Consider the following 24,292-nt stretch of genomic DNA (forward strand, 5'->3'; position numbering starts at 1 on the left):
GTTACTGACCCTCCTGGCAGTAAAAACAGTTTCCCCATATCTACTCTAAAACACCTCATAATTTTGAACACCTCTATTAAATCTCCCCTTAACCATCTCTGCTCTAAGAAGAATGATCCCAGCATCTCTAGTATTTCCATATAACTGACATTCTTCATCCCTGTTGGATTAAACATTTCTCCCCAACTCCCTCTAATCGTTTTACCAATTATTTTAAGTCCCCTTGTTATTGACCTCTCTTCTAAGGGAAATAGGTCCTTCCCATCCATTCTATCTAGGCCCGTCATAACTTTATACATCTCAATTAAATTCCCATTCAGCCTCCTTTGTTCCAAAGAAAACAACCCCAGCCTATCCAATCTTTCCTCATTGCTATAATTCACCAGTCCTGGCAACATCCTCATAAATCTCCTCTGTACCCTTTCTAATGCAATCACATACAGGTATTTCCCTACTCTAGCTGTAGTCTAACTAGTGTTTTATACAGTTCTAGCATAACCTCCCCACTCTTATATTTTATACCTTGGTTAATAAAGGAAAGCATCCCTTTTGCCTTCTTAACCGCCCTATCTACCTGTCCTGCTTCCTTCAGGGATTTGTGGACATGCACTCCAAGGTCCCTCTGTTCCTCTACACTTCTCAGTATCCTACCATTTATTGTGTGTTGCCTTGCCTTGATAGCCCTCCCCAAATGATTTCTCACACTTCTCCAGATTGAATTCCATTTGCCACTTTTCTGCCCACCTGACCAGTCCATTGATATCTTCCTGCAGTCTACAGCTTTCTTCCTCACTATCTTCTTAATCATGCCCCCTACATTGAAGTCTAAATCATTGATATATACCACAAAAAGTAAGGGACCTAGTACTGAGCCTGCGGAACCCCACTGAAAACAGCCTTCCAGTCACAAAAACACTCCTGCCACTGAGCCAATTTTGGATCCAACTTGCCACCTTCCCTTGGATCCCATGGACATTTACCTTTCCGACCAGTGTGCCATGTGGGACCTTGTCAAAAGCCTTGCTAAAATCCATGTAGACTACATCAAAAGCATTACCCTCATCGACCCTCCTAGTTACCTCCACAAAACATTCAAATAAGTTAGTGAGACGCGACCTTCTCTTAACAAATCCATGCTGACAGTCCTTGATTAATTCAAGCCTTTCTAAATGACGACTGATATTAGCTCTTCGAATTACTTCCAATAATTTTCCCACCACCGAGGTTAGACTGACTAGTCTGTAATTATTCGGTCTATCCCTTTCTCCCTTTTTGAACAACGGTACAATGTTAGTAGTCCTCCAGCATCACGCCTGTAGCCAGAGAAGTTTGGAAAATGATGATCAGAGACTCTATTTCCTCCCTTGCTTTTCTTAACAGCCTGGGATACATTTTATCTGGGCCTGGCGATTTATCTACTTTCAAAGATGCTAAACCCTTTAATATTCTCTCTCTCACTTTGTTTATTTGAAACCCCATAAATATGAATGGGAATACCCGCAAAAATACATCTAGCCATCAAATACATTTTTTTAAATCCTGTGTCGTAATTTTTCTATGATTCTATGATATTTAAAACAAGTTAAAATAAAATGTACATGATTTAAAGGGGCTAAAAATAAACTTATCTTATTTCACAGGTTTTTAAATGTATAAATGGATAAATTATTGATAACATTTTATTTATCTGTTTTTTAAAATCCGGAACTTGCGCAGCCCCTATGGCCGCATGTGCAAATTACAGCCCATTATAAAACTGGCTTCAGTAATTAGATTGGATTTTTTTTTAATGAATGAATTGTCTCTACTTTGGGGAACATCATATAACCGTAGACACTAGGACAGGCCCATTTACCTTTATTAGGAATAATGATTTGCTGTACCCATGATGGAGGCATGTCAAAAATCTTTTCCACTTCCTTCTCGTCCTGAAACACAGAGTTACTGATGTGAAAGCACAATGATTTTAATACTTTTGCCTGCATTTTCCAATTCTCTGTTTAGTTGGTGTCAATACTCGACACTGAGTTCTCCCATCATTTTGGGTGATAAGCCAATGCATATGAAAGCCGCACAGAACAGGAAGCCCAAAAATTCGAGTCCTGACTGATGCCAGTAGTGGTATTGCAAATGGCCTCAGTGTCCCTAGCTAGGGAGGGGAAAGAGGCAGCTAGCACTCCCATTTCTACTCAGAATCCAATGACTCCAACTAAGGTGATTGAGAGGTGACCTAATTGAGGGATTTAAGATGATTACAGGATTTGATAGGGTAGATAGAGAGAAACAATTTTCTCTGGGGGAGTCCAGAACAAGGGGCCAGAACCTTAACATTGGAGCTCATCCATTCAGGGAAGATGTCAGGAAGCACTTCTTCACACAAAGGGTAGTGGAAATCTGGAACTCTCTTCCCCAAAGAGCTCTAGAGGCTGGGAGTCAATTGGAAATTTCAAAACTGAGTGATAGGTTTTTGTTGGGCAAGAGTATTAAGGTTACAGAATCAAGGCTGTTAGATGGAATTCAAATACAAAGCAGGCTTGAGGAGCTGAATAGCCTACCCCTGTTCCTATGAAAATTTGCATGTGTAGATGTCAGAGTGGGCTTTCACATAATCAATACCCAGTGTCTTTTTTTAATTATTTCTCAGGACATGGGCATTGCTGGCAAAACCACATTTATTACCACTCCCTAGTTGCCCTGAGAAGGTGGTGGTGGGCCTTCTTCTTGAACTGCTGCAGTCCATTCATTGTAGTGCTTTGATACAATGTGTGGCTTGCTGGGCCAGCCCAGAGGCAGTTAAGAGTCAACTATGTTAGTGTGGGACTGGAGGGATACATAGGCCAGACTACGTAAGGACGGCTGGTTTCCTTCCCAAAAGTACATCAGTGAACTAGTTGGATTTTTACGTTAATCCAATAGTTTTGTGGTCACTTCTTTTACTGATACCAGTTTTTTATTTCCAGATTTTGAAACACTGAATTCAAATTCTCCAACTTCCATGGTGGAATTTGAACTTGCATTCTCTGGATTACAACCGCGCACTAAAGCTCACAAATAAAGAATGGCCACTTGAATATGTTACTGGAGGGCATTGCAAAACTGAATCACAGCAAGAGTGAGTGGCCTCAAGAGAGCAGAGGAAGAGAGAGAGACTTAAAAAAAAGAAAACTGAAGTGTGAACACCAACAGAACACAAGCTATCAGAAAACAGCAGTCAACTTATTTCAAGTTCTACCTACTGCAGGTTGTACCAACACAGAGAAAATATGTCAACAGACTGAATTGTTGCCTTTGTTTCTGATTGACCCTTAGGTCAATGCAACTTCTCTGAGTGAATATTGTCAATCCAATGCACTTCGTTCTGGAGTTGGCCTTGGCTCAGTGGCAGCATTCCCACTTCTGAGTTGGATGGTTTTGGGATTGAACCCCATTCCTGAGTCTGACACAGCTCTGTTCTGGCCTGTGAATGCTGGGTTGACATCTAAGGGGATGCTCGTGTCTGATGGGAGTGGAGTGACCTTCCCCCATCACATCTAGCCGATTCTCCAGGTATTGAGTTGTGAGTCAGGCTAACGATCTATCCACATAATGGAAACGACCCAGAGCACAATCTGCTCGATGTAAAGCAGCGAAAGAAATGGGATGCTTCATGTGCCGCTGGGCACAGAAGAAAAGAAGCGAATGTACTTAGTTCAGAGACAAGTAACAATTCACACTGTTCATAGTATATCCGGACCCACTGGGACCTTTGTTTTAATGTTTAATTGTTTTTTCATGAATCTAAGGTGTATCTTCATTCCTTCTTTTAAGTCTTCCCACATCGTTCTCAGTGGAGATCAGTCAGGCAAACATATTCCCAGGTCTCTACCAATGTCCATCTGCAGTTAGATGTTGGGCCTTTTTTTTGAGCAAAGGCTCCTTTACTCATCGACTAACCACCTCTTCCAACCCTTTCGCCTCACCCCACTCCTGTTCCCTGTACCCTCACCTCTCATAACAAGTGTGGTGATTACATGCATTTCAGCTCTAACACTGAGATCATTCAGTCAGCTGCCTGTGCCAATTCCTTCCCTTCCTCTCCCTCCTGTTCCCAACTTCCCCATAGTCTCCCATCCACTCTAGTGCACCATATACATAAACGATTTGGATTCAAATTACAAGTATGATGTCAAAATTGGCAGATGGGGGTTATAGCTAATAATGTGGAGGACTGCATCACAATACAGGAAGGCGTAGTAAACAGGCTTGCAGAGTGAGCAGATAAATGGCAAATTAAATTCAATGCAGCAAAATGTAAGATGGTTAATTTTAGGTGGAGGAATAAGGAGGGCACTTATTCGTTGGAAAGTATGAAACTAAATGGGGTAGATGAGCAAAGAGATCTGTAACATTAGATACATAAATCACTAAAAGTAGCAACCCAAATTGATTAAGGTTATAATGAGCACAAATAAAGCACTGGGGTTAATTTCTAGAGGAGTGGAATACAAAAGCAGGGAGGTAATGTTAAACTTACACAGAACCTTGATTCGACAACACATGGAGTACTGTGTGCAGTTATGAGCTCCATACTACAAAAAGGATATTAAAGCACTGGAGAAAGTACAGAAAAGATTAACAAGAATGTTACCAGAGTTGAGAGGATGCAACTGTTAGGAAAGATTCAGTGGATTGGGATCTTTTCTCTGGAAATGAGAAGTCTAAGAGGGTGGACATGGAGAAACTGTTTTCACTTGGGGGTGAGTCCAGAACAAGGGGCATAAATATAAGATAGCCACTAACAAATCAGATAAATATTTTAGGAGGAATTCTTTTTGCAGAGAGTGGTGAGAATGTGGCATTTGCTGCCACATGGATAGGATTGACGCTTTCATGAGAAAGAAGGGAATAGAGGGATGTGGGGGTCGGGTGGGAAGAGGTAATTAGAGTGGGAGGAGGCTCATGTGGAGTAAAATACTGGCATATACTAGTTGGGCCAAATGGCCTATTTCTGTGCTGTATCTTTTATGTAAATCTTCTATGAGACCCACTTACTGTTCCCTTGATCCCCATTCCACTCAACTTGTGACCACTTAACTATCTCTCCTGGTCCCTTTGCTAACTGACATTGTTAATGGCTTCCTTTCACACATACCGTCCCTCTCCCTTTCAAAACTACTGTCATTATCCCCCTCCTCAAAGACCCATCTTAGACCGCTACATCCTCTTCATTGCCCTATCTCTAACTTCTCTCTTCTCGCTAAGATCCTCGAATGTGGCACCCAGCTCCATATCCGTCTCTCCCCAAAAACTCCCCATTTGAATCCCTTCAGGTAGCCTTTCTGCCCTGTTCATGCATTAAGACTTCCATGGCAAAGGTCACAAATGAAGTCCTCTGTGACTAGGACCTATTCCCCATCTTTGCCCACCTCAACCTCTGCAGTTACAGACACAGTTGACCATGCCATCCTCCTGCAGTGGCTTTCCTCTGCCGCCCAGCTCTATGAGAGGACTGCCTTTGCCTGGTTCCACTCCTACCTGTCTGAACGAAACCAGCCTGCCGATATTCAATGAGATCAGGATCTGACTCTAGACCCAAATAACCTGTTAGCACTCACTGTCTAGGCTCATACAACAACAACAACTTGCATTTATATAGCGTCTTTAACGCAAAAAAAAAAGTCCCGAGGTGCTTCACAGGAGCTTTATCAAACAAAATTTGACACCGAGTCACAAAAGGAGATATTAAGGCAGATGACCAAAAGCTTGGTCAAAGAGGAAGGTTTTAAGGAGCATCTTAAAGGAGGAAAGAGAGTCAGCGAGGTGGAGAGGTTTAGGGAGGGAATTCCAGAGCTTAGAGCCTTGCCAGCTGAATGCACGGCCACCAATGGTGGTGTGATTAAAATCGAGTCTGCTCAAGGGGCTAGAATTAACGGAGTGCAGAGATCTCGGAGGATTGTACGGCTGGAGGAGATACGTGAAGATTGGCCGTTTGGGTGAGGTACTGGTGTGTGCTTGCCACCATGGAACTGAACCCTGTTAGTCAGCACCTTCAAGGAGATCAGGCAAGGGAAGATTTTGCTCTTCGTCGAGGTTAAAGGCGTTGTAAAATCTAATACACTAATGCTATCTATTATGCAATTATCAATCGGATCTCACATCATCTTCACCCTCGTCTATTAAGTAATCAAATGAATCAGGGATGGCAATTTGTGGATTCTCGGAGTCAGGCAGCATGTACTCCCATTTCACAGGGTCACCAAGGTCAAAGTTTATATCCTGGAAAAAAGAGAGCACAATACCATCACTTATTGCGTACATTAAAAAGCATAATTCGCTGGGACTTTCTTCGGGGCCTCTACATTTCCGCTGCTATAACTATGATACAAGTTTGGCAAAAGCCCTGTTTACACACATAAATAAGGTGTCTGCCAAAATTACAGCAGGGAGAGGCCCTGAGGAATTTCCCAGCCATTATGTGTTAGACACAGAGGCTAGTATCTTGCACCCATTCCTTTTAATAGGTTGGAAAATCGCAGACTGAGGGGCACGGACGTGGGAAATCCAGATATTAGGGTACAAGAACATTAAAAGTAAATTTAGCAACGCAAATCCTAAATAAAAGCAGGAAATTCACACCAGACTGGTCAGCATGTCAATCATGAAAACTGCAGGACTCCAACCAAATTCTGGCATTCATAGTTTCTCTTTTCTATCTCTCTTAAATGGTATCCTGCTTGCCTGAAACACTGGCCCTGAGATCCCTCAAAGGTTCTAAAGAGCTCCCACAGTAATGTTGGCAGGAAACCAGCAGAACCCGTAAATGTCAAGCTAGGTAGGTGGAGGGTGGAGCCAAAGATGGAGCGGGGTGGGGGGGGGGGCATAGGGAAATCCTCATCAGAAATTCCCACTTCTGAGGTTCACTGGAGATGCGGTATAGCAGTGGCAGCCATTACGCTGAGTGAGAGATGAGGCATACCGGCCTCCACAAGGGCACATGTGGGCCCCACCAGTGGGGTCCAGGCCAACTGAGCGACCTCGATGCAAAAAAAATTATATTCTGGATTGGCGTCTTTTCTCAAGGGCTGATCGGAACATAACCAAAGTGGGGGGTTGGGGGCGCAACGGGTGATCAACTGGCTGAAGGTCCAATGGTGTGGGGCAGCTGGGTGCCATTGGTGCACCTCCCTACTCTATGCTAATGAGGTCCCCACCTGCTGACCCCCAAACCTCAGTAGGTGTTGGCGAGCACTGGTGGATACAAGTGCCCTGATCTCAATCCATGGTATGTCAGTGCTAGACTTCTGCCACTGCAGTTTGCAACCAGCTATCGTGAGATGTCCAAGAGTAGCCGCATTGACACTCCCACCGACCTTTCCCTCTTTTGTTGAGTAAAGGATTTCATTTCCTCTGTTCACTGTCTTTCTTCTCCTCCACAGATCTCAGCAACAACTTCTCTCCAGCTCCTCAGTAACATCCAATTACTTTCAGAGCTTTGTGTTGATGAGAAATTCTGCTCAGCAAGGTGGGTGGTAAAGTTGGGCGGGATCGCTCCACTTGCCTGAGCCTCCACCATACATCTGGTGGAGTCAGGGCCAAGGGCGACTTTCAGCGCCCTGATGGTTTTGGCTGAGAATCGGACGTAGTGCCAGGGCATCCGGACAACCGAGTGCGCCGGTTAATATATCCAAGTTAAATTCCTGAGTGTACTTTATTAAAACAATTCTTAACCCATTTAAAGTAAACTGCATTAAATTTCTTTAACATGAACAATTTAACCGAAGCTGAAACCAACACTCAGAGGAAATGACTGCTCCCCCACGCCCCCACCACCCCCCCCGGCCTCACACACACCATGTGTCCAGTATCTACACAGTGCCTATCCCCACTCCCACCCATGCAGGAGGTCCTGAAGGGAACGGTACCACAGCAAGACTCGGTGCCTTCAGGAAAAATAAAAATAAAGTCGTGTGGTCTGAAACCTGATAATAGATTCAGTTAAGATTCGTTCAAGTGGTCCTCTGTGTCCCAAATTATCAAGTCCGTAACACAAAAGTACCCAAGTGCAGCATTAATTGATTTGAATTAGCTACAGTGACCGTGCACTCAGACGTGGATTGTGGAGAAGATGGAAATGCCACAGAGCTGCAGTAAGTAGTGCTCTTCTGGAGTTTAGAGGCTCGGGGGCTTAGGGTAAGACACATTAAGAGTGGTTGTGCATATGCAGAAATCAAGCGCAGGCAGCAGAAAGAGCGTGCGGCAAACCAGTCCCACCCACTCCTTCCCTCAACGACTATCTGTCCCATCTGTGACAGCGTCTGTGGTCTCGTATTGGACTGTTCATCCACCAAAGAACTCACTTCAGGAGTGGAAGCAAGTCTTCCTCGATTCCGAGGGACTGCCTATGATGATCATCATTAATATACATAACATTGGACAGCCTGATGTTGCTATTGGATACAAAGGAGAAACTGGCAGCTATCACTTTGATGAAGACGTGCAGGGGTGGGGGAAGAAAACATGCGCACATTAGCTGATTTTAAATTCTAGGGTAGGAAGGGAATACCTTGCAGCCAAATTTGCAGTCCTGCATGTTCACCCAGTAGTTCCGATCGTTCCAGATGCTCTCGATCCCCAAGAAGCGTTCATTAGTAGTTTCATAGCTGTTTCCTGTTAAAGGATCGATGAAGAATTTCTCTGGGACTTCTCTTTTGCCAGCGAGCACCAGAACCCAACAATGCACGCGCAGACCATGAAGGACATCATGTGTCCTTTTCATCCTTTGCTAAAATAGGAAAATATGAACAATTCAGATTTGCCTTTTATAATTCTTATTTCCGATTGAATTTTTCTCATCAGACTTCAGTTTTGCCAATGTCAAGCTGCAAAAGATTTTGTCTCATCAACAAGCACCACGACAGTGGTCGTAAAGAGGTTCAGCTGACCCCATATCACTAAGCTGCAACTTAGTCCCTCCATGGCCTCGCCCCTCCCTATCTCTGTAATCTCCTGCAGCCCCACAACCCCCCGAGATGTCTGCGCTCCTCTAATTCTGCCCTCCTGAGCATTCTTGATTATAATCGCTCAACCATTGGTGGCCATGCCTTCTGTTGCCTAGGCCCCAAACTCTGGAACTCCCTGCTGAAACCTCCCCGCCTTTCTTTCCTCCTTCAAGACGTTCCTGAAAACATACCTCTTTGATCAAGCTTTTGGTCTCCTGCGTAATTTCTACTCATGCAACTTGGTGTCAAATTTTTATCGCATAATACTCCTGTGACGCGCCTTGGGATGTTTCACTCTGTTAAAGGCGCTGTATAAATACAAGTTGTTGTTGCTACATATGCTGGAATCTTCTACCTGCCCCTTCCCTACGTCACTGGGGCGGAGGGGTGGGGCGAGGTGGCAGGAGATGTGGCGTACCCGGCCAACCCTTAGAATTTCACCCAAGGCTCCCTTGACAGACCATTATGGAACTCTAGCCAGCTGAGCTACAGCACAGAGCGTAAATACAGGTCACAATGTTAACTGAGTAGATCGTGAACAGAGTGGGAAGTTCAGAATTTGATGAGAGTGGGAGGGAGGTGCAGAGTGGGAAGGAGGTGCTTCTTTTTGCCTTTAACACTTGTAGTAGTTTGTGTAAGCTTGAGGCAGTACGTATTTAAAATATTATCAGTGTTTTAGTGCTTAGTGCAAGTTAGTGTGTAAATGTTTTTTTAACAATAGACTAAAAAAATAGATATAAATAATATAGATTAAGATATGGTAGAGCAGATTGTGTGTCTGGAGTCCAGTATGTGGGAGTTTGTGGACATCGAGACTGTCCCGAGCGAACACATCTGCTGTAGATGTCTTTGACTGGAATCCCTCTGACTCAGTCATTGAACTGGAGTGCGAATTGGCGACACCCTAGATACAAAAGAGAGAGGGAGGAGTATCTGGACAGTTTGCTCCTCACCTCGGTCAGACCTCGTAGAGAGGTGCAGGATCAGAATGGGGTTGGTGTGACCGATAGTGTACAGTGTAAGGGGAATCCAGGTGAGAGGCAGAACGGAGTTCTGCAGAAACTGATCCTATCCAACAGGCACAATGTACTTACTACCTGTGGGGATAAGGATAAAGACTGTCAGAAGGACAGACAGAATTCTGACCACAGCACCTTGGAGCAGGAGTCTGTCAAAAGTGTGGGGTGGTGGGGGGGGGGAAGGGAAGCGTAATGTGGTAGTTGTAAGGGTTCAATAATACAGGGGGGCAGATAGCATGCTCTGTAAGCAGGATCGAGAGTACCTCATGGTATGTTGCCTACCTGGTGCGAGGATGAGGGACATCTCGAACCGGCTTGAAAGGATATTGGAGAGGGAAAGGGAGGATCCAGTTGCTGTGATCCATTTTGGGATCCACAACATAGGAAAGAGTAGGCAAGAGGTCCTGTTTGGAGAGTACCAGGAACTAGGAACTAAATGAAAGAACAGGACCTCAAAGGTTCTAATCTCTAGATTATTACCTGGACCACGTGCAAATTGGCGTAGGGATAAGCAGATTAGGGAGGTGAACTCATAGCTGAAGGAGTGATGTGGGAAAGTGCGCTTCCATTTCATGGAACATTGGCACCAGTACAGGGACAGGAAGGAACTGTACCATTGGGATGGGCTCCACCTGAACTGAGCTGGGATCGGGGTCCTAGCGGAAAGGATAAATATGGCAGTCATGAGAACTTTAAACAAGTAAATGGGGGGAGGGCTCGGGTGGAAAAGGTAGTATAAATAATATCTGAAACAAACAAAACGGAGGAGCGTAGAGTAATAGTCAGAAATTGTGCTTGAAAAAAGAAAAGTAAAGGGGTGGTTGAATCATAGAAACATAGAAAAGTTACAGCACAGAAGGAGGCCATTCGGCCCGTGCCGGTTCTCTGCAAGAGCACTTCAACTAGTCCCACTCCCTCGCCCTTTCCCTGTAGCCCTGACATTTTTTTCCTACAGGTACTTATCCAATTCCCTTTTGAAAGCCACTATTGAGTCTGCCTCCACCACCCTTTCAGGCAGTGCATTCCAGATCCTAACCACTCGCTGCATAAAAAAGTATTTCCTCATGTCACCTTTGGTTCTTTTGCCAATCAACTTAAATCTGTGTCCTCTGGTCTACCTTCCTCCAGTGTGAAAAGCAACCGTTCACCACTACTCTATTTCCTGTCATTTAGTCAGTTTCATATCCATGCTGCTACTGTCTCTTTTATTCCACGGGCTTCAACTTTGCTGGCAAGCCTATTATGTGGCACTTTATCAAACGCCTTTTGGAAGTCCATGAAAACCACATCAACTGGAAACCCCTCTGTTACCTCATCAAAAAACTCAATCAAATTAGTTAAACACGATTTGCCTTTAACAAATCTGTGCTGGCTTTCCTTCATAAATCCACACTTGTCCATGTGACTGTTAATTTTGTCCCTGATTATCATTTTTAAAAGCTTCCCCACTACCGAGGTTAAACTGACTGGCTTGTAGTTGCTGGGTTTATCCTTACACCCTTTATTAAACAAGGGTGTAATATTTGCAATTTTCCAGTCCCCCCTCCTCCTCCCCCCGCCCCCCCCGCCCCTCCACCATGTATCTAAGGAGGATTGGAAGATTATGGTCAGTACCTCTGCAATTTCCACCTTAACTTCCCTCAGCATCCGAAGATGCATCCCTTCCAGTCCTGGTAACTTGCCTGCATTAAGTACAGCCAATCTTTCTAGTTCCTCCACTTTATCCATTTTTATCCCATTCAGTATCTCCACTACCTCCTATTTCACTATGACTTTGGCAGCATCTTCTTCCTTGGGGAAGATAGATGCAAAGTACTAATTTTTTACCTCAGCTATATCCTCAGCCTCCATGCATAAGTCTCCTTTTTGGTCCCTAATCAGCCCCATCCCTCCTCTTACTACCCGTTTATTATTTATATGCCTATAGAAGACTTTTGAATTCCCTTTTATGTTAGCTGCCAATCTATTCTCATACTCTCTCTTTGTACCTCTTATTTTCTTTTTCACTTCCCTCTGAATTTTCTATATTCATCCTCATTCTCACTTGTATTCTCAACCTGACATCTGTCATATGTGCTCTTTTTCTGCTTCATCTTACTCTCTCTTTCATCATACAGGGAGTTCTGACTTTGGTTGCCCTACCTTTTCCCCTCGTTGGAATGTACCTCAACTATACCCGAACCATTTCCTCTTTATAGGCAGCCCATTGTTCGATTACAGTTTTGCCTGCCAATCTTTGATTCCAATTTACCCGGGGCAGATCCATTCTCAACCCACTGAAATGGCCTACTTCTAATTAAGTATGTTTACTCTAGATTGCTCCCTGTCCTTTTCCATAGCTAATATAAACCTTATGATACTATGATTACTGTTCCCTGAATGTTCCCCCACTGACACTTCTCCACTTGACCTACTTCAATCCCCTGAACCAGATCCAGTGATGCCTTCTTCCTCTTTGAGCTGGAAACGTACTGATCAAAAAGGTTTTCCTGAATACACTTCAGAAGTTCTTCCCCCTCTCTGCCCTTTACACTATTACTATCCCAGTCTCTATTAGGCTAGTTGAAGTCCCGTACTCTATAGTTCCTGTATCTCTCTGTAGTTGGTGGCCAATAGAATACTGGTAGTGTAATGGTACCTCTATTATTTCTTAGCTCTAACCAAATAGACCCCTCCAGGATATCCTCTCTCTCCTGCACATTCTCCTTAACCAATACTGCCATCCCAACTCCTTTCTTTCCTTCCCTATCTTTCCTGAACACCTATATCCAGGAATATTTAATACCCAATCCTGCCCTTTTTTGAGCCACGTCTCCATTGTCGCCACAATATCATATTCCCATGTAGCTATTTGTGCCTGCAGCTCACCAACTTTATTTGTCACGCTTTGTGCATTTACATACATGCACTGTAAACCTATCTTAGACCTTTTTGTATTCTCGCTTAATCTGACTCCACCTAATACCGTATTTTTTCTTACTCTCGTGCTATCTGTCTCTCCACATCCTTTGTGTACTTTGTTTCTCCTTTCTAATGCTACATCCTGGTGACCATCCCACTGCCAAATTTGTTTAAACCCTCCCCAACAGCACTAGCAAACCCCACCATGAGGATCTTAGTTCCAGTTCTCGAGGTGTAACCCATCTGGCCTGTACAGATCCCACCTCCCCGAGAACTGGTCCCAATGTCCCAGGAATCTAAAGTCTTCGCTCTTGCACTATCTCTCCAGCCACTCATTCAGCTGCTCTATCCTCCTATTTTTATTCTCACCAGCTTGTGGCACTGGGGGTAATCCGGAGGTTACTACCTTTGAGGTCCTGCTTTTTAATCTCTTCCCTGATAGTGGAAGTAAATAGTGAATTTATAGTTGGGAACATAGAAAAAGGAGTAGGCCATTTACTCCTAAAATTTACTCCATTTCCCACATTACAACAGGGACTACACTCCAAAAGTATTTCATTGGCTGTAAAGCACTTTGAGAATGTCTTGTGGTCGTGAAAGGCGCTATATAAATCCAAGTCTTTCTTTTAAAAGGAATCTATATCTAATACTTCATTAAATAATTTAAACTAGTAACATTAATTAGTTTAATAGAAACTTAAAAATAAACCAAGTACATAAAACTTCAGATAATTAAATATATAAAACAAGGACGTAGCTATTTGCACTAGAAAATGCTCTGATCGGCTATCCTTGATCACGAGACCTGATTGCTGATTGGTCCCTTTGAAGAATAAGCCACACCCATCACTTTCTCTGGAATGTGCAATTGGAACCGCCTAGCCCAAGTTCTGAGTGACTTTGCAAAGTGTATAGGTGAGTAAGTGTCGCTTGATAGCACTGTCGACGACACCTTGTGGACAGGACATATCTGGGCAGCGTTCCACATTGTCGGGTAGATGCTAGTGTTGTAGCTGTACTGGAAAAGTTTGGCTAGATGCGCGGCTAGTTCTGGAGTTCTGTTCCATTACATTTCTCAGTATCCTATCATTTATTGTAATATTCCCTTGCCTTGTTACCTCTCCATAAATGCATTACCTCACACTTGTCCGGGTTGAATTCCATTTGCCAATTTTCTGCCCACCTGACCAGTCCATTGATATCTTCCTACAGCCTACAACTTTCTTCCTCACTGTCAACCACATGGCCAATTTTAGTATCATCTGCAAACTTCTTAATCATGCCCCCTACATTGAAGTCTAAATCATTGATATATACCACAAAAGCGAGGGATCTAGTACTGAGCCCTGTGGAACCCGACTGGAAACAGCCATGCAGTCACAAAAATATTCGTTGACCAATGTTCCCTTTAATTACTTTTTGTGTGCGTGGCCCCTTTAAGGCGCTGTGCAACCCATTCATAATTGGATCGCATGGGCTTTTACTATTCTGACCAGCCATGTAGGACATGTCAAAAGCCTTGCTAAAATCCATGTAGACTACAACAAAAGCACTACCCTCATTGATCCTTGTTTCTTCCTCAAAAAATTCAATCAAGTTAATAAGACATGACCTTCCCTTAACAATCCATGCTGACTGGCCTTGATTAATCAATGCCTTTCTAAATGACAATTTATTCATTTATATATTCTCAGAATTTTTTCCAATAATTTTCCCACCACTGAAGTTAGACTGGCAGTCTATCCTTTTCTCCCTTTTTAAACAATGGTACAATGTTAGTAATCCTCCAGCACGATGCCAGTAGCCAGAGAAGATTGGAAAATGATGGGCAGAGACTCTGCTATTTTCTCCCTTGCTTCTCTTGATGGCCTGGGATACAGTTCATCCGGGCCTGCTGATTTATCTACTTTCAAAGATGTTAAAAACCCCTTAATACTTCCTCTCTATGTTTATCTCATCGAATATAAGATTGAGTAGAATAGGCTTATATTCTCTGGGCTTTATAAGAATGAGGAGTGATCTCAGTGAAACGTAGAAAATTCTTAGAGGGCTTTACGGGGCGGATTCTGGGAGGCTGTTTCCCCTGGCTGGAGAGTCTAGAACTAGGGGTCATAGTCTCAGAATAATGCGTCAATCATTTAGGACTGAGATGAGGAGAAATTTCTTTACTCAGAGGGTTGTGAATGTTAGAATTCTCTACCCCAGAGGGCTGTGGCTGCTCAGTCATTGAGTATATTCAAGACAGAGATTGATAGATTTTTGGACTCTGGGGGAATCAAGGGATGTGATAGTGCAGGAAAGTGGAGTTGATGTAAAAGTTCAGCCATGATCTTATTGAATGATGGAGCAGGCTCGAGGGGCCGTATGGCCGACACCTGCTCCTACTTCTTATGTCCTTATGAGAGCTGGCAAAACCTACATGAGGGCCCCATATGTCTCCCAAGGATAATCGATCCTGCCTGGAGAGGATACTGCAAGTATATTGGGCCTTGCTGAGAGGCAACACCAGGAGAATGGTATAAAGTTTTGGTCTCCTTACCTAAGAAAGGATATATTTGCCTTACAGGGAATGCAACAAAGATTCACTAGATTGATTCCTGGGATGAGGAAATTGTCCTATGAGGAGAAATTGAGTAGACTAGGCCTATGTTCCCTAAAGTTTGGAAGAATAAGAGGTAATCTCATTGAAACATATAAAATTTTTAAGGGGCTTTACAGGGTAGATGCTGAAGGATGTTTCCCCTGGCTGGGATGTCCAGAACTCGAGGTCACAGACTCAGAATAAGGGTTCAGCCATCTAGGAGATAGATGAGGAGAAATTTCTTCACTCACAGGGTTAATCCAGGGGCTGTGGGTGCTCAGTCGTTGAGTATATTCAAGACATAGATCGATAGATTTTTGTACTCTAAGGGAATCATGGGGATAGGGCGGGAAAGTGGAACTAAGCCATGGCCTTATTGAATGGCGGAGCAGGCTCAAAGGGCCGAATGGCTTACCCCTCCTCCTATTTCTTATGTTTAAGAGTGAGGGGTTGGATCCACATCCTTTTGACTCAGAGGGAAGGGTGCACTGAACCAAGATGACTGATCAAACTTAAAAGTAATTTCATACACCGCAGTGCAGCCGAGCAGGCCTCTCTCCATCAGCTGTGCTCTGTAGCATGTGCACCCTGGCTTTTGGGGTGCCAAAGGCATTGTGGACCCAAGAAAATGTGGGTCTATCTATGCACTATCGGCTTAAATGAGCCAGCTTCAGTAAAGTAAACGCAAGTCATCCATGTTCACTATGTAGAGAGAAATCGGATCTCTCCAGAGCAACACGCGGAAATCAGGAGCAGTGGGAAATCAATAGTGCAAAAGCACCTTTAAAGTGGCTAAACAGAAGTATTAAATGATGCAGTGAGTCTTACTAGGCTTTTTAACTCTGTGGTCCCTGGTTCAAATCGAGCCCTGAATGATGCAATTACATTCTCCTTTGCCTGTTGGCTGTAAAGGTACTGTTTGAAATCAGTTGGGCAATCTCAGTCCAGTTCCTAGTGGGTACAGGCCTCATTTTGCACTAAGCAGGACATTTCAGTGATGACTGGTGGAAGAAATGGAAAATGTCATTGTGGTGCAGTGGAGGACACTCTTCTGGGTTGTAGCTGAGGTACATTGTTGAGGGAGCTTTAGTTTGCCCATATGGAGTATAAAAGTAGGGAGGTCCTGCTACAACTATGCAGGGTATTGGTGAGACCATGCCTGGAGTACTGCGTACAGTTTTGGTCCCCTTATTTAAGGAGGGATATACTTGCATGGGAGGCAGTTCAGAGAAGGTTCATGAGGCTTATTCCTGAGATGAAGAGGTTGCCTTCTGAAGAAAGGTTGAGCAAGTTGGGCCTATACTTATTGGAGTCTGGAAGAATGAGAGGTGATCTTATTCAAGCATATAAGATTCTGAGGGAGCTTGACAGGGTAGATGCAGAGAGAATGTTTCCCTTCATGGGTGCATCTAGAACTAGGGGTCATATTTTAAGAATAAGAGGTCCCCATTTAAAACGGAGATGAGGAGGAATTTCTTCTCTCAGAGGGTCATGAATCTTTGGAATTCTCTGCCCCAGAGAGCTGTCGAGGCGGGGTCATTGAATATATTTAAGGTAGAGATAGACAGATTTTTGAAAGATAAGGGAATCGAGAGTTATGGGGAGCGGGCAGGGAAGTGGAGTTGAGGCCAAGATCAGATCAGCCATGGTCTTATTGAATGGCGGAGCAGGCTCGAAGGGCCAAATGATCTACTCCTGCTTCTATTTCTTATGTTCTTATGTTCTTATAACAGTACTATCCCTGACCTGGGCTGTCTTTATAAAGGACCATCCATTCATTCTTTATTTTGATTATGACATACTCACACAAACAGGAAAAGTAACAAATGGGACTCACATCTGCTGCATGCTCCAAATCTTTCTGCCTCTTTTCCTCTTCTGCTTTCAGCTCTGTCTGTTTACGAGCCTGCATGTTCAGTTCAAATTTGCTCCTTAACTCTCGGACTGGTTTCACTGCGTACCGCTTCACAGCTGGCTGAACCTTTTCTTTTTTACTCTTTTTAAAAAGATACATGTTAAAAGTGTGTTCAAACAAAAGGGCCGACAGAATGTGCTGACTGCAAAGTGTATTTAGAATCTTTATAATTTTTTTCCCCTCCTCCTCTCCTAGTTCTTGTTTGCCGAAGGCTCCATGGATGTAAGCAGCAATCCAGTAGTTTGCCCAACTGTGGGCCTAGAATGTTGTCAGACTATTCAATCACATGAGGCATCACAGTTTAGCCCAGTCGAGTTCTTGCACAATATCTACACATGTACAATTTCCAGGAAAGATTATTGGATAGAGAGCAGAAACCTTGCTTGTTTTGAACCCTTGTGAGTTAGGAGATGCTGAGGCCAATTGTTGCACAGCAATCTTTCCTGCCAGCTGACATTAGCACAGAACTAAGGATTGAATCTAGCACTTTCCTGATCTGTAGGGCTCAGTACAACGTTGGTGAGTGCATTCATCCACACAGCCATTAGAACTTTTATTTATACTAATTTGTGAGATCTAGCCATCGCTGACCTTCTTCTTGAACCGCTGCAGTCCATGTGGTGAAGGTACTCTCACAGTGCTGTTACGGAGGGAGTTCCAGAATTCTGAGCCAGCGACGATGAAGGAATGGCGATATATTTCCAAGTCAGGATGGTGTGTGACTTTGACGGGAACTTGAAGGAGATGGTGTTTTCATGCACCTGCTGCCCTTGCCCTTCTAGGTGGTAGAGGTGGCGGGTTTGGGAGATTTGATATGGCCCTTATGGCCAAAGGGATCAAGGGATATGGAGAGAAAGCAGGAAAGGGGTACTGAGTTTGAATGATCAGCCATGATCTTATTGAATGGTGGTGCAGGCTCAAAGGGCTGAATGGCCTACTCCTGCACCTAATTTCTATGTTTCTATGTTTCTATGTTTGGCTACTGAAGAAGCCTTGGGCAAGGTGCTCGAAGGGGACTGTGGCCTATGGAACTATACCCCAACAAAGGAGTCAATGCTGCAGGAAAGGAGTGACAAGAGAATTTATATATATATATATACACAAAAAGGACTATTTCCTTTCAATAAAATCATATGAAAATGTTTTTTGAATTTTCTGTAATTGTTACTCGCTGGTTTTTAATGTAAAAGAAGTTTAATTATTCACTTAATTAATTATTAATTAAATTAATTCAGTTTGTAGAAATGTACATAAGAGTGAAGATAGAAAATGGTTTGAAAATGTTTTCTTTGCAAAACAATTTTATATATATATATATATCAGTTGCTTTGGTCTTGTACTTTTACTGTTCCACATTACCCAGCTAAAAGAGTAGAGTCAGAAGGAGTTGCCAGACCTTCCTCAAGATGGATCTTTAAGAAGCTACCAGGAGGTGTATGAGGACAGCTTCCTGAATATATCCTTTAAAGCACACCACTCTGACACGCAGTGCCAGATTGCAGCACACATCCTACCTGCAATTTCTCAGGCCAGCTGACCTTGGGTGATGTTGTGAGATCATCTCAAGTAAATAATTTGAACATGCTTCCTGTGCACATCGTTCCCAGGTATGGTGAATGCACCTGATTGCCGAGCGGGGTAACTTAAATAACTTTTGGGAATGTTTAAATGGTTGCAGAACCTGTGAGGTCCCATTATGCCTTTTGGTCCTAACTTGCAAGGTTACTGTATGGCATTAAAATCATATTTCTCCGGCAGCAACAAAGTGGAACTGCAGCAACAAGGGCAAGCATCAGCAGGTGGTAATTAACAGGAAGGTTGCCTTGTGCAGAAACATCAAAGTGAGAGTGAACTCTTGCTGGTGTTCATGGAACGCATTCCCAGGGCATGTATAGCACAGCTTAGATACAGAATAAAGCTCCTCTACACTCTACCAAACAACCCCGGGTTAGGTACAGCATGGTTATATATAGAATAAAGATCCTTCCACACTGTACCATCAAACACTCCCAGGCTGGGTACAGCACAGGTTATATATAGAATTAAGCTCCCTCTACACTGTCCCATCAAATGCTCCCAGTGCAGATACAGCACGGGTTAGATAGATGGCACCTTCCCATGCAAATGCAGGAGCTGTAACACCTTCTTTCTTTCTTTCTCTTACACTGTTCCAACAAAGCTCAATGTAAGCTTGAGGAACAACTTTCAATCAGGCACTTTACAGCCTTCTGGACTCAACATCAATCAACAATTTGAGACCATAACCACTGCCTCTATTTTTTCAGATGGCAACTGTTGATGATTCTGCCATTCCCATGTACACCTCTTCTCGACCCATCTTTTGTTTCTTTACTTGTTTGTTACCATCTCCTTTTGTCTTGTACAATCATACCTTTTATCATTTATTCACTCCTGCCTTCCATCTCTTTTGTTCTTTCCTCCCCTCTCACTTTCCCTGTCCTTGCACTTGTTTAAAATCTATTAGATCTCTAACTATTTCCAGTTCTGCCGAAAGGTCATAGACCTGAAATGTTAACTCTTGTTTCTCTCTCCACAGATGATGCCTGACCGAGTATTCCCAGCATTTTCTGTTTTTATTTCGGATTTCCAGCATCCACAGTATTTTGCTTTTGTATTAGACAGAGTAAAGCTTCCTCTATACTGCTCCATCAAACACTCCCAGGCAGGTACAGCATGGGTTAGATACAGAGTGAAACTCCCTCTACACTGTCCCATCAAACACTCCCAGTCCAGGTACAACACAGGTTAGATAGTGTAAAGCTCCCTCTATATTGTCCCATCAAATATTCCCAGGGTAGGTACAGCATGGGTTCAATACAGAGTAAAGCTCACGCTGTACTGTTCGATCAAACACTCTCAGGCCAGGTACAACACGGTTAGTAGCACAGTAATGCTTCCTCTACACTGTCATTTCAAACACTCCCAGGGCAGGTACAGCACAGATTAGATATAGAGTAAAGCTCCTTCTACACTGTCCCATGAAACACTCCCAGGGCAGGTACAGTACAGGTTAGATACAGAGTAAAGCTCCCTCTACACTGTCCCATCAAATGCTCTCAGGGCAGGTACAGCACGGGTTAGATACAGAGTAAAGCTCCCAGTGGTGGGCAAAATACAGCCCGTCAGTTCATTCTATCTGATCCGCTGGAGCTCGAGCTGCACATTCATCTGAGTCTTGCAAGGGGGGGCCCGAGGAGAGCTCGCTCACAGGTAATGCGGCCTGGGTGTAGGCTGCGATCTTGAACCGGGGAAATTTAAAACAAATTAAGCTGCTGGCACTGCTGCTATATTTATGATGCAGATCTGCTTCCCTGTTGTGTCTCAGAGCTGGACTAATGTGTGTCCACAGCTCTCTCCTGCGCTGGCTCCATGAACCACTTTTCTATGAACCCATCAAATATGCCGCTCATCGCTGGCTGATGGGGGCACTGCTGCGCGTGTGCACCGGACGCTCCTCCATCGAGTCATGGCTGCTCATCTCCATGACTCTTTACCGAAGAAAGAGACCAGCGCTGCGTCTTTCCTCTCCCGGTACCTAGAGTAAGACGGCAGGTGCATTCTCATCGCCATTTTAGACACGGGAGTGGATTCCAGAGCACAAGGACTCCAGGGTTGTAGTTCAGGCCTTGTGAAGCCTCGGGCTCCTGTACTCAGCACACTAAAAGGAGAACACTTCTCACGTCGGAAACCCCGCATCCTCGAGCCATGTTGACTTTCAGTACATCATCATCATCATTGGCAGTCCCTCAGAATCGAGGAAGACTTGCTTCCACTCCTGAAGTGAGTTCTTTGGTGGCTGAACAGTCCAATACGAGAGCCACAGACTCTGACACGGGTGGGACAGATAGTCGTTGAGGGAAGGGGTGGGTGGGACTGGTTTGCCGCAGGCTCTTTCCACTGCCTACGCTTAATTTCTGCACACTTTCGGCATTGAGACTCGATGTGCTCAACGCCCTCCCGGACACACTTTCTCCACTTAGGGCGGTCTTTGGCCAGGGACTCGCAGGTGTCAGTGGTGATGTCGCACTTTTTCAGGGAGGCTTTGAGGGTGTCCTTTAATGTTTCCGCTGCCCACCTTTGGCTCGTTTGCCGTGAAGGAGCTCCGCATAGAGCACTTGCTTTGGAAGTCTCTTGTGGTCGAGTGTGGTCAGTGCTTCAATGCTGAGGATGCTAGCCTGGACGAGGACACTGATGTTGGTGCGCCTATTCTTCCCAGGGGATTTGTAGGATCTTGCGGAGACATCGTTGGTGATATATATCCAGCGACTTGAGGTGTCTTCTGTACATCATCCATGCCTCTGAGCCATACAGGGGGGTGGGTATTACTACAGCCCTGTAAACCATGAGCTTGGTGGTAGATTTGAGGGCCTGGTCTTCGAACACTCTTTTTCTCAGGCGGCCGAAGGCTGCACTGGAGGTGGTATTGAATCTCCGCATCAATGTCTGCCTTTGTTGATAAGAGGCTCCCGAGGTATGGGAAATGGTCCACGTTGTCGAGGGCTGCGCCGTGGATCTTGATGACTGGGGGGCAGTGCTGTGCGGCGAGGACAGGCTGGTGGAGAACCTTTGTCTTATGGATGTTTAGCATAAGGCCCATGCTTTCGTATGCCTCAGTAAATACATCGACTATATCCTGGAGTTCAGCCTCAGAATGTGCGCAGACGCAGAGGTTGGGGTGGTCTTGGACCTGGCCTGGAGACGGCGAAGGTTGAACAGCTTCCCACTGGTTCTGTAGTTTAGTTCCACTCCAGCGGGGAGCTTGTTGACTGTGAGGTGGAGCATGGCAGCGAGGAAGATTGAGAAGAGGGTTGGAGCGATGACGCAGCCCTGTTTGACCCTGGTCTGGACGTGGGTTGGGTCTATAATGGATCCGTTGGTAAGGATCATGGTCTGCATGTCGTCGTGGAGCAGGCGAAGGATGTTGACAAACTCTTGGGGCATCCGAAACGGAGGAGGAAGCTCCATAGACCCTCGCAGTTGACAGTGTCAAAGGCCTTTGTAAGGTCGAAAAAAGCCATGTATAAGGGCTGATGCTGCTTCCTGCATTTTTCCTGCAGCTGTCGTGCTGCAAAAATCATGTCCGTTGTGCCCCGGAGGGGACGAAATCCGCACTGTGACTCCGGGAGGAGCTCCTCGGCCACAGGGAGAAGACGGTTGAGGAGAACTCCAGCGACAACTTCCAGTACAACATGTAATCGATCAATCAATCATTTCTTTCATTTAATAACAGAAGATTTTACTATTCTACACTACATTTTGTGTATTTAAGATAGTATCCAACCGCTATCTGAATTTATGTTTATGTTTATGCAATGTTTATGTTTATGCAATATTCTCTCTATTTATTTTCGTGTGCGGTTCCTTTAAATTTACCGTGTGGCTGCGTACGCACTGTATCTCTTCCAGCGGCCGGAGCTGGTCAACAGCCTGCACCTTAGAAGGATCACTGGTGTGCGGCCCTCAACAGCTCACCAAAACTTGTTAAGTGGCCCTCCAGCCCAAATAATTGCCCAATCCTGCTCGATGCAGTCCCAGCAAACACTCCCAGACCAGGTACAGCATGCGTTAGATACAGAGAACCAGCTCCCTCTACGCTGTCCCATCAAAACTCCTAGGCCAGATACAGCACAGGTTAGAGACAGAATAAGGTTCCCTCAATCACTCCCAGGGCAGGTACAGCACGGGTTAGATACAGAGTAAAGCTCCCTCTACACTGTCCCATCGAACACTCCTAAGCCACGTACAGCACGGGTTAGATACAGAGTAAAGCTCTCTCTACGCTGTCCCATCAAAACTCCCAGGCCAGGTACAGCACGGGTTAGATACTGAGTAAAGCTCCCTCTACACTGTCCCATCGAAACTCCCAGGCCATGTACAGCATGGGTTAGATACAGAGTAAGGCTCTGTCCACACTGTTCCAAAAAACATGCCACAACCTCAGAAGAGTACCAGCTGTTATCCCATTGTGACATTTTTCCCATTTCCCACACAAGCCACTCTTTGGTCTTTCTGGGCAGCACGGCCAATGGTTGGGATATTTATCTCGGCAAAATTTGCTCCTTACTTTGTCATTTCCTTTCAGCAAAGGACAGATGTCCCTTGTCTCATCCACCAGACACATTTCCTTGACGGCATACCCGCTGACACAATATGCATTGTACCCCGTGCCGATCAGTAGTGAACAGAGCAGCGTGCTGAAATCAAAGCAGTTTCCTTTCTGACGTTTCAGGATGATGGTTGAGGAAAACAAATAGTCTGGCTGTGAGAGAAGGCAAGAGAATAAATAGTCAGCATACACCCAAAAGTCAAAATTAAAAACATGCAAGTTCTATGTCGAACCGCAGGGAACTCACAGGAACCAACGTAAAGACATTCGGCAAAATAAATGCCAAATTCAGAACAGGATTGGGACACTGAAAATTTTTCCATTTTTCCCTTATGATTCTGAGTGAGCCTGCTAACTGTTGCCAAATTATGGGCTATTACTACAATAATATGACATCACTATTTGCCACATTAGCCATGCTTATGACATCTCTGAGTTCGAAAGAAAGAAATTACATTCATATAGCGCCTTTCATGACTTCAGGATGTCCCAAAGCAGTTTACAATCTATGAAATATTTTTGAAGTGTAGCCACTGTTGCAAGATCCCACAAACATCAAGGAAATGAATGACCAGATCATCTGTTTTAGGTGCTGGTTGAGGGATAAATAGGACACCAGGAGAACTCCCCTGCTCTTCTTCGAATAATGCAGTAGAATCCTTTACCTCCACCTGAGCGGGTCTCTGTCTAATTTCTCATCTGAAAGACAAAGTAAATTAAAAGGACAAACTAGTGTTGAATGATGGACTGTCTTGTGTTGTGGATTTGCGG

The 24,292-nt window shown here is 44.4% G+C and overlaps 1 protein-coding gene across 4 annotated transcripts in view; it reads right to left on the reverse strand.

The window, feature by feature from the left end:
- ccdc135 (coiled-coil domain containing 135) overlaps positions 1–24,292 on the reverse strand; it is a 284,493-nt gene that overhangs the window by 160,391 nt on the left and 99,810 nt on the right. For all 4 annotated transcript variants that reach the window (XM_070878800.1, XM_070878803.1, XM_070878802.1 and 1 more), the window contains exons 5-9: positions 23,480–23,674; positions 17,317–17,475; positions 8,543–8,761; positions 6,136–6,255; positions 1,856–1,928 (exon numbers count right to left, since the gene is read on the reverse strand). In XM_070878800.1, the coding sequence (XP_070734901.1) occupies positions 1,856–1,928; positions 6,136–6,255; positions 8,543–8,761; positions 17,317–17,475; positions 23,480–23,674 (766 nt within the window). The remainder of the gene's footprint in view (positions 1–1,855; positions 1,929–6,135; positions 6,256–8,542; positions 8,762–17,316; positions 17,476–23,479; positions 23,675–24,292) is intronic.

Source organism: Pristiophorus japonicus, chromosome 4 (assembly GCF_044704955.1).
Source record: "Pristiophorus japonicus isolate sPriJap1 chromosome 4, sPriJap1.hap1, whole genome shotgun sequence".
NCBI lineage: Eukaryota > Metazoa > Chordata > Chondrichthyes > Pristiophoridae > Pristiophorus > Pristiophorus japonicus.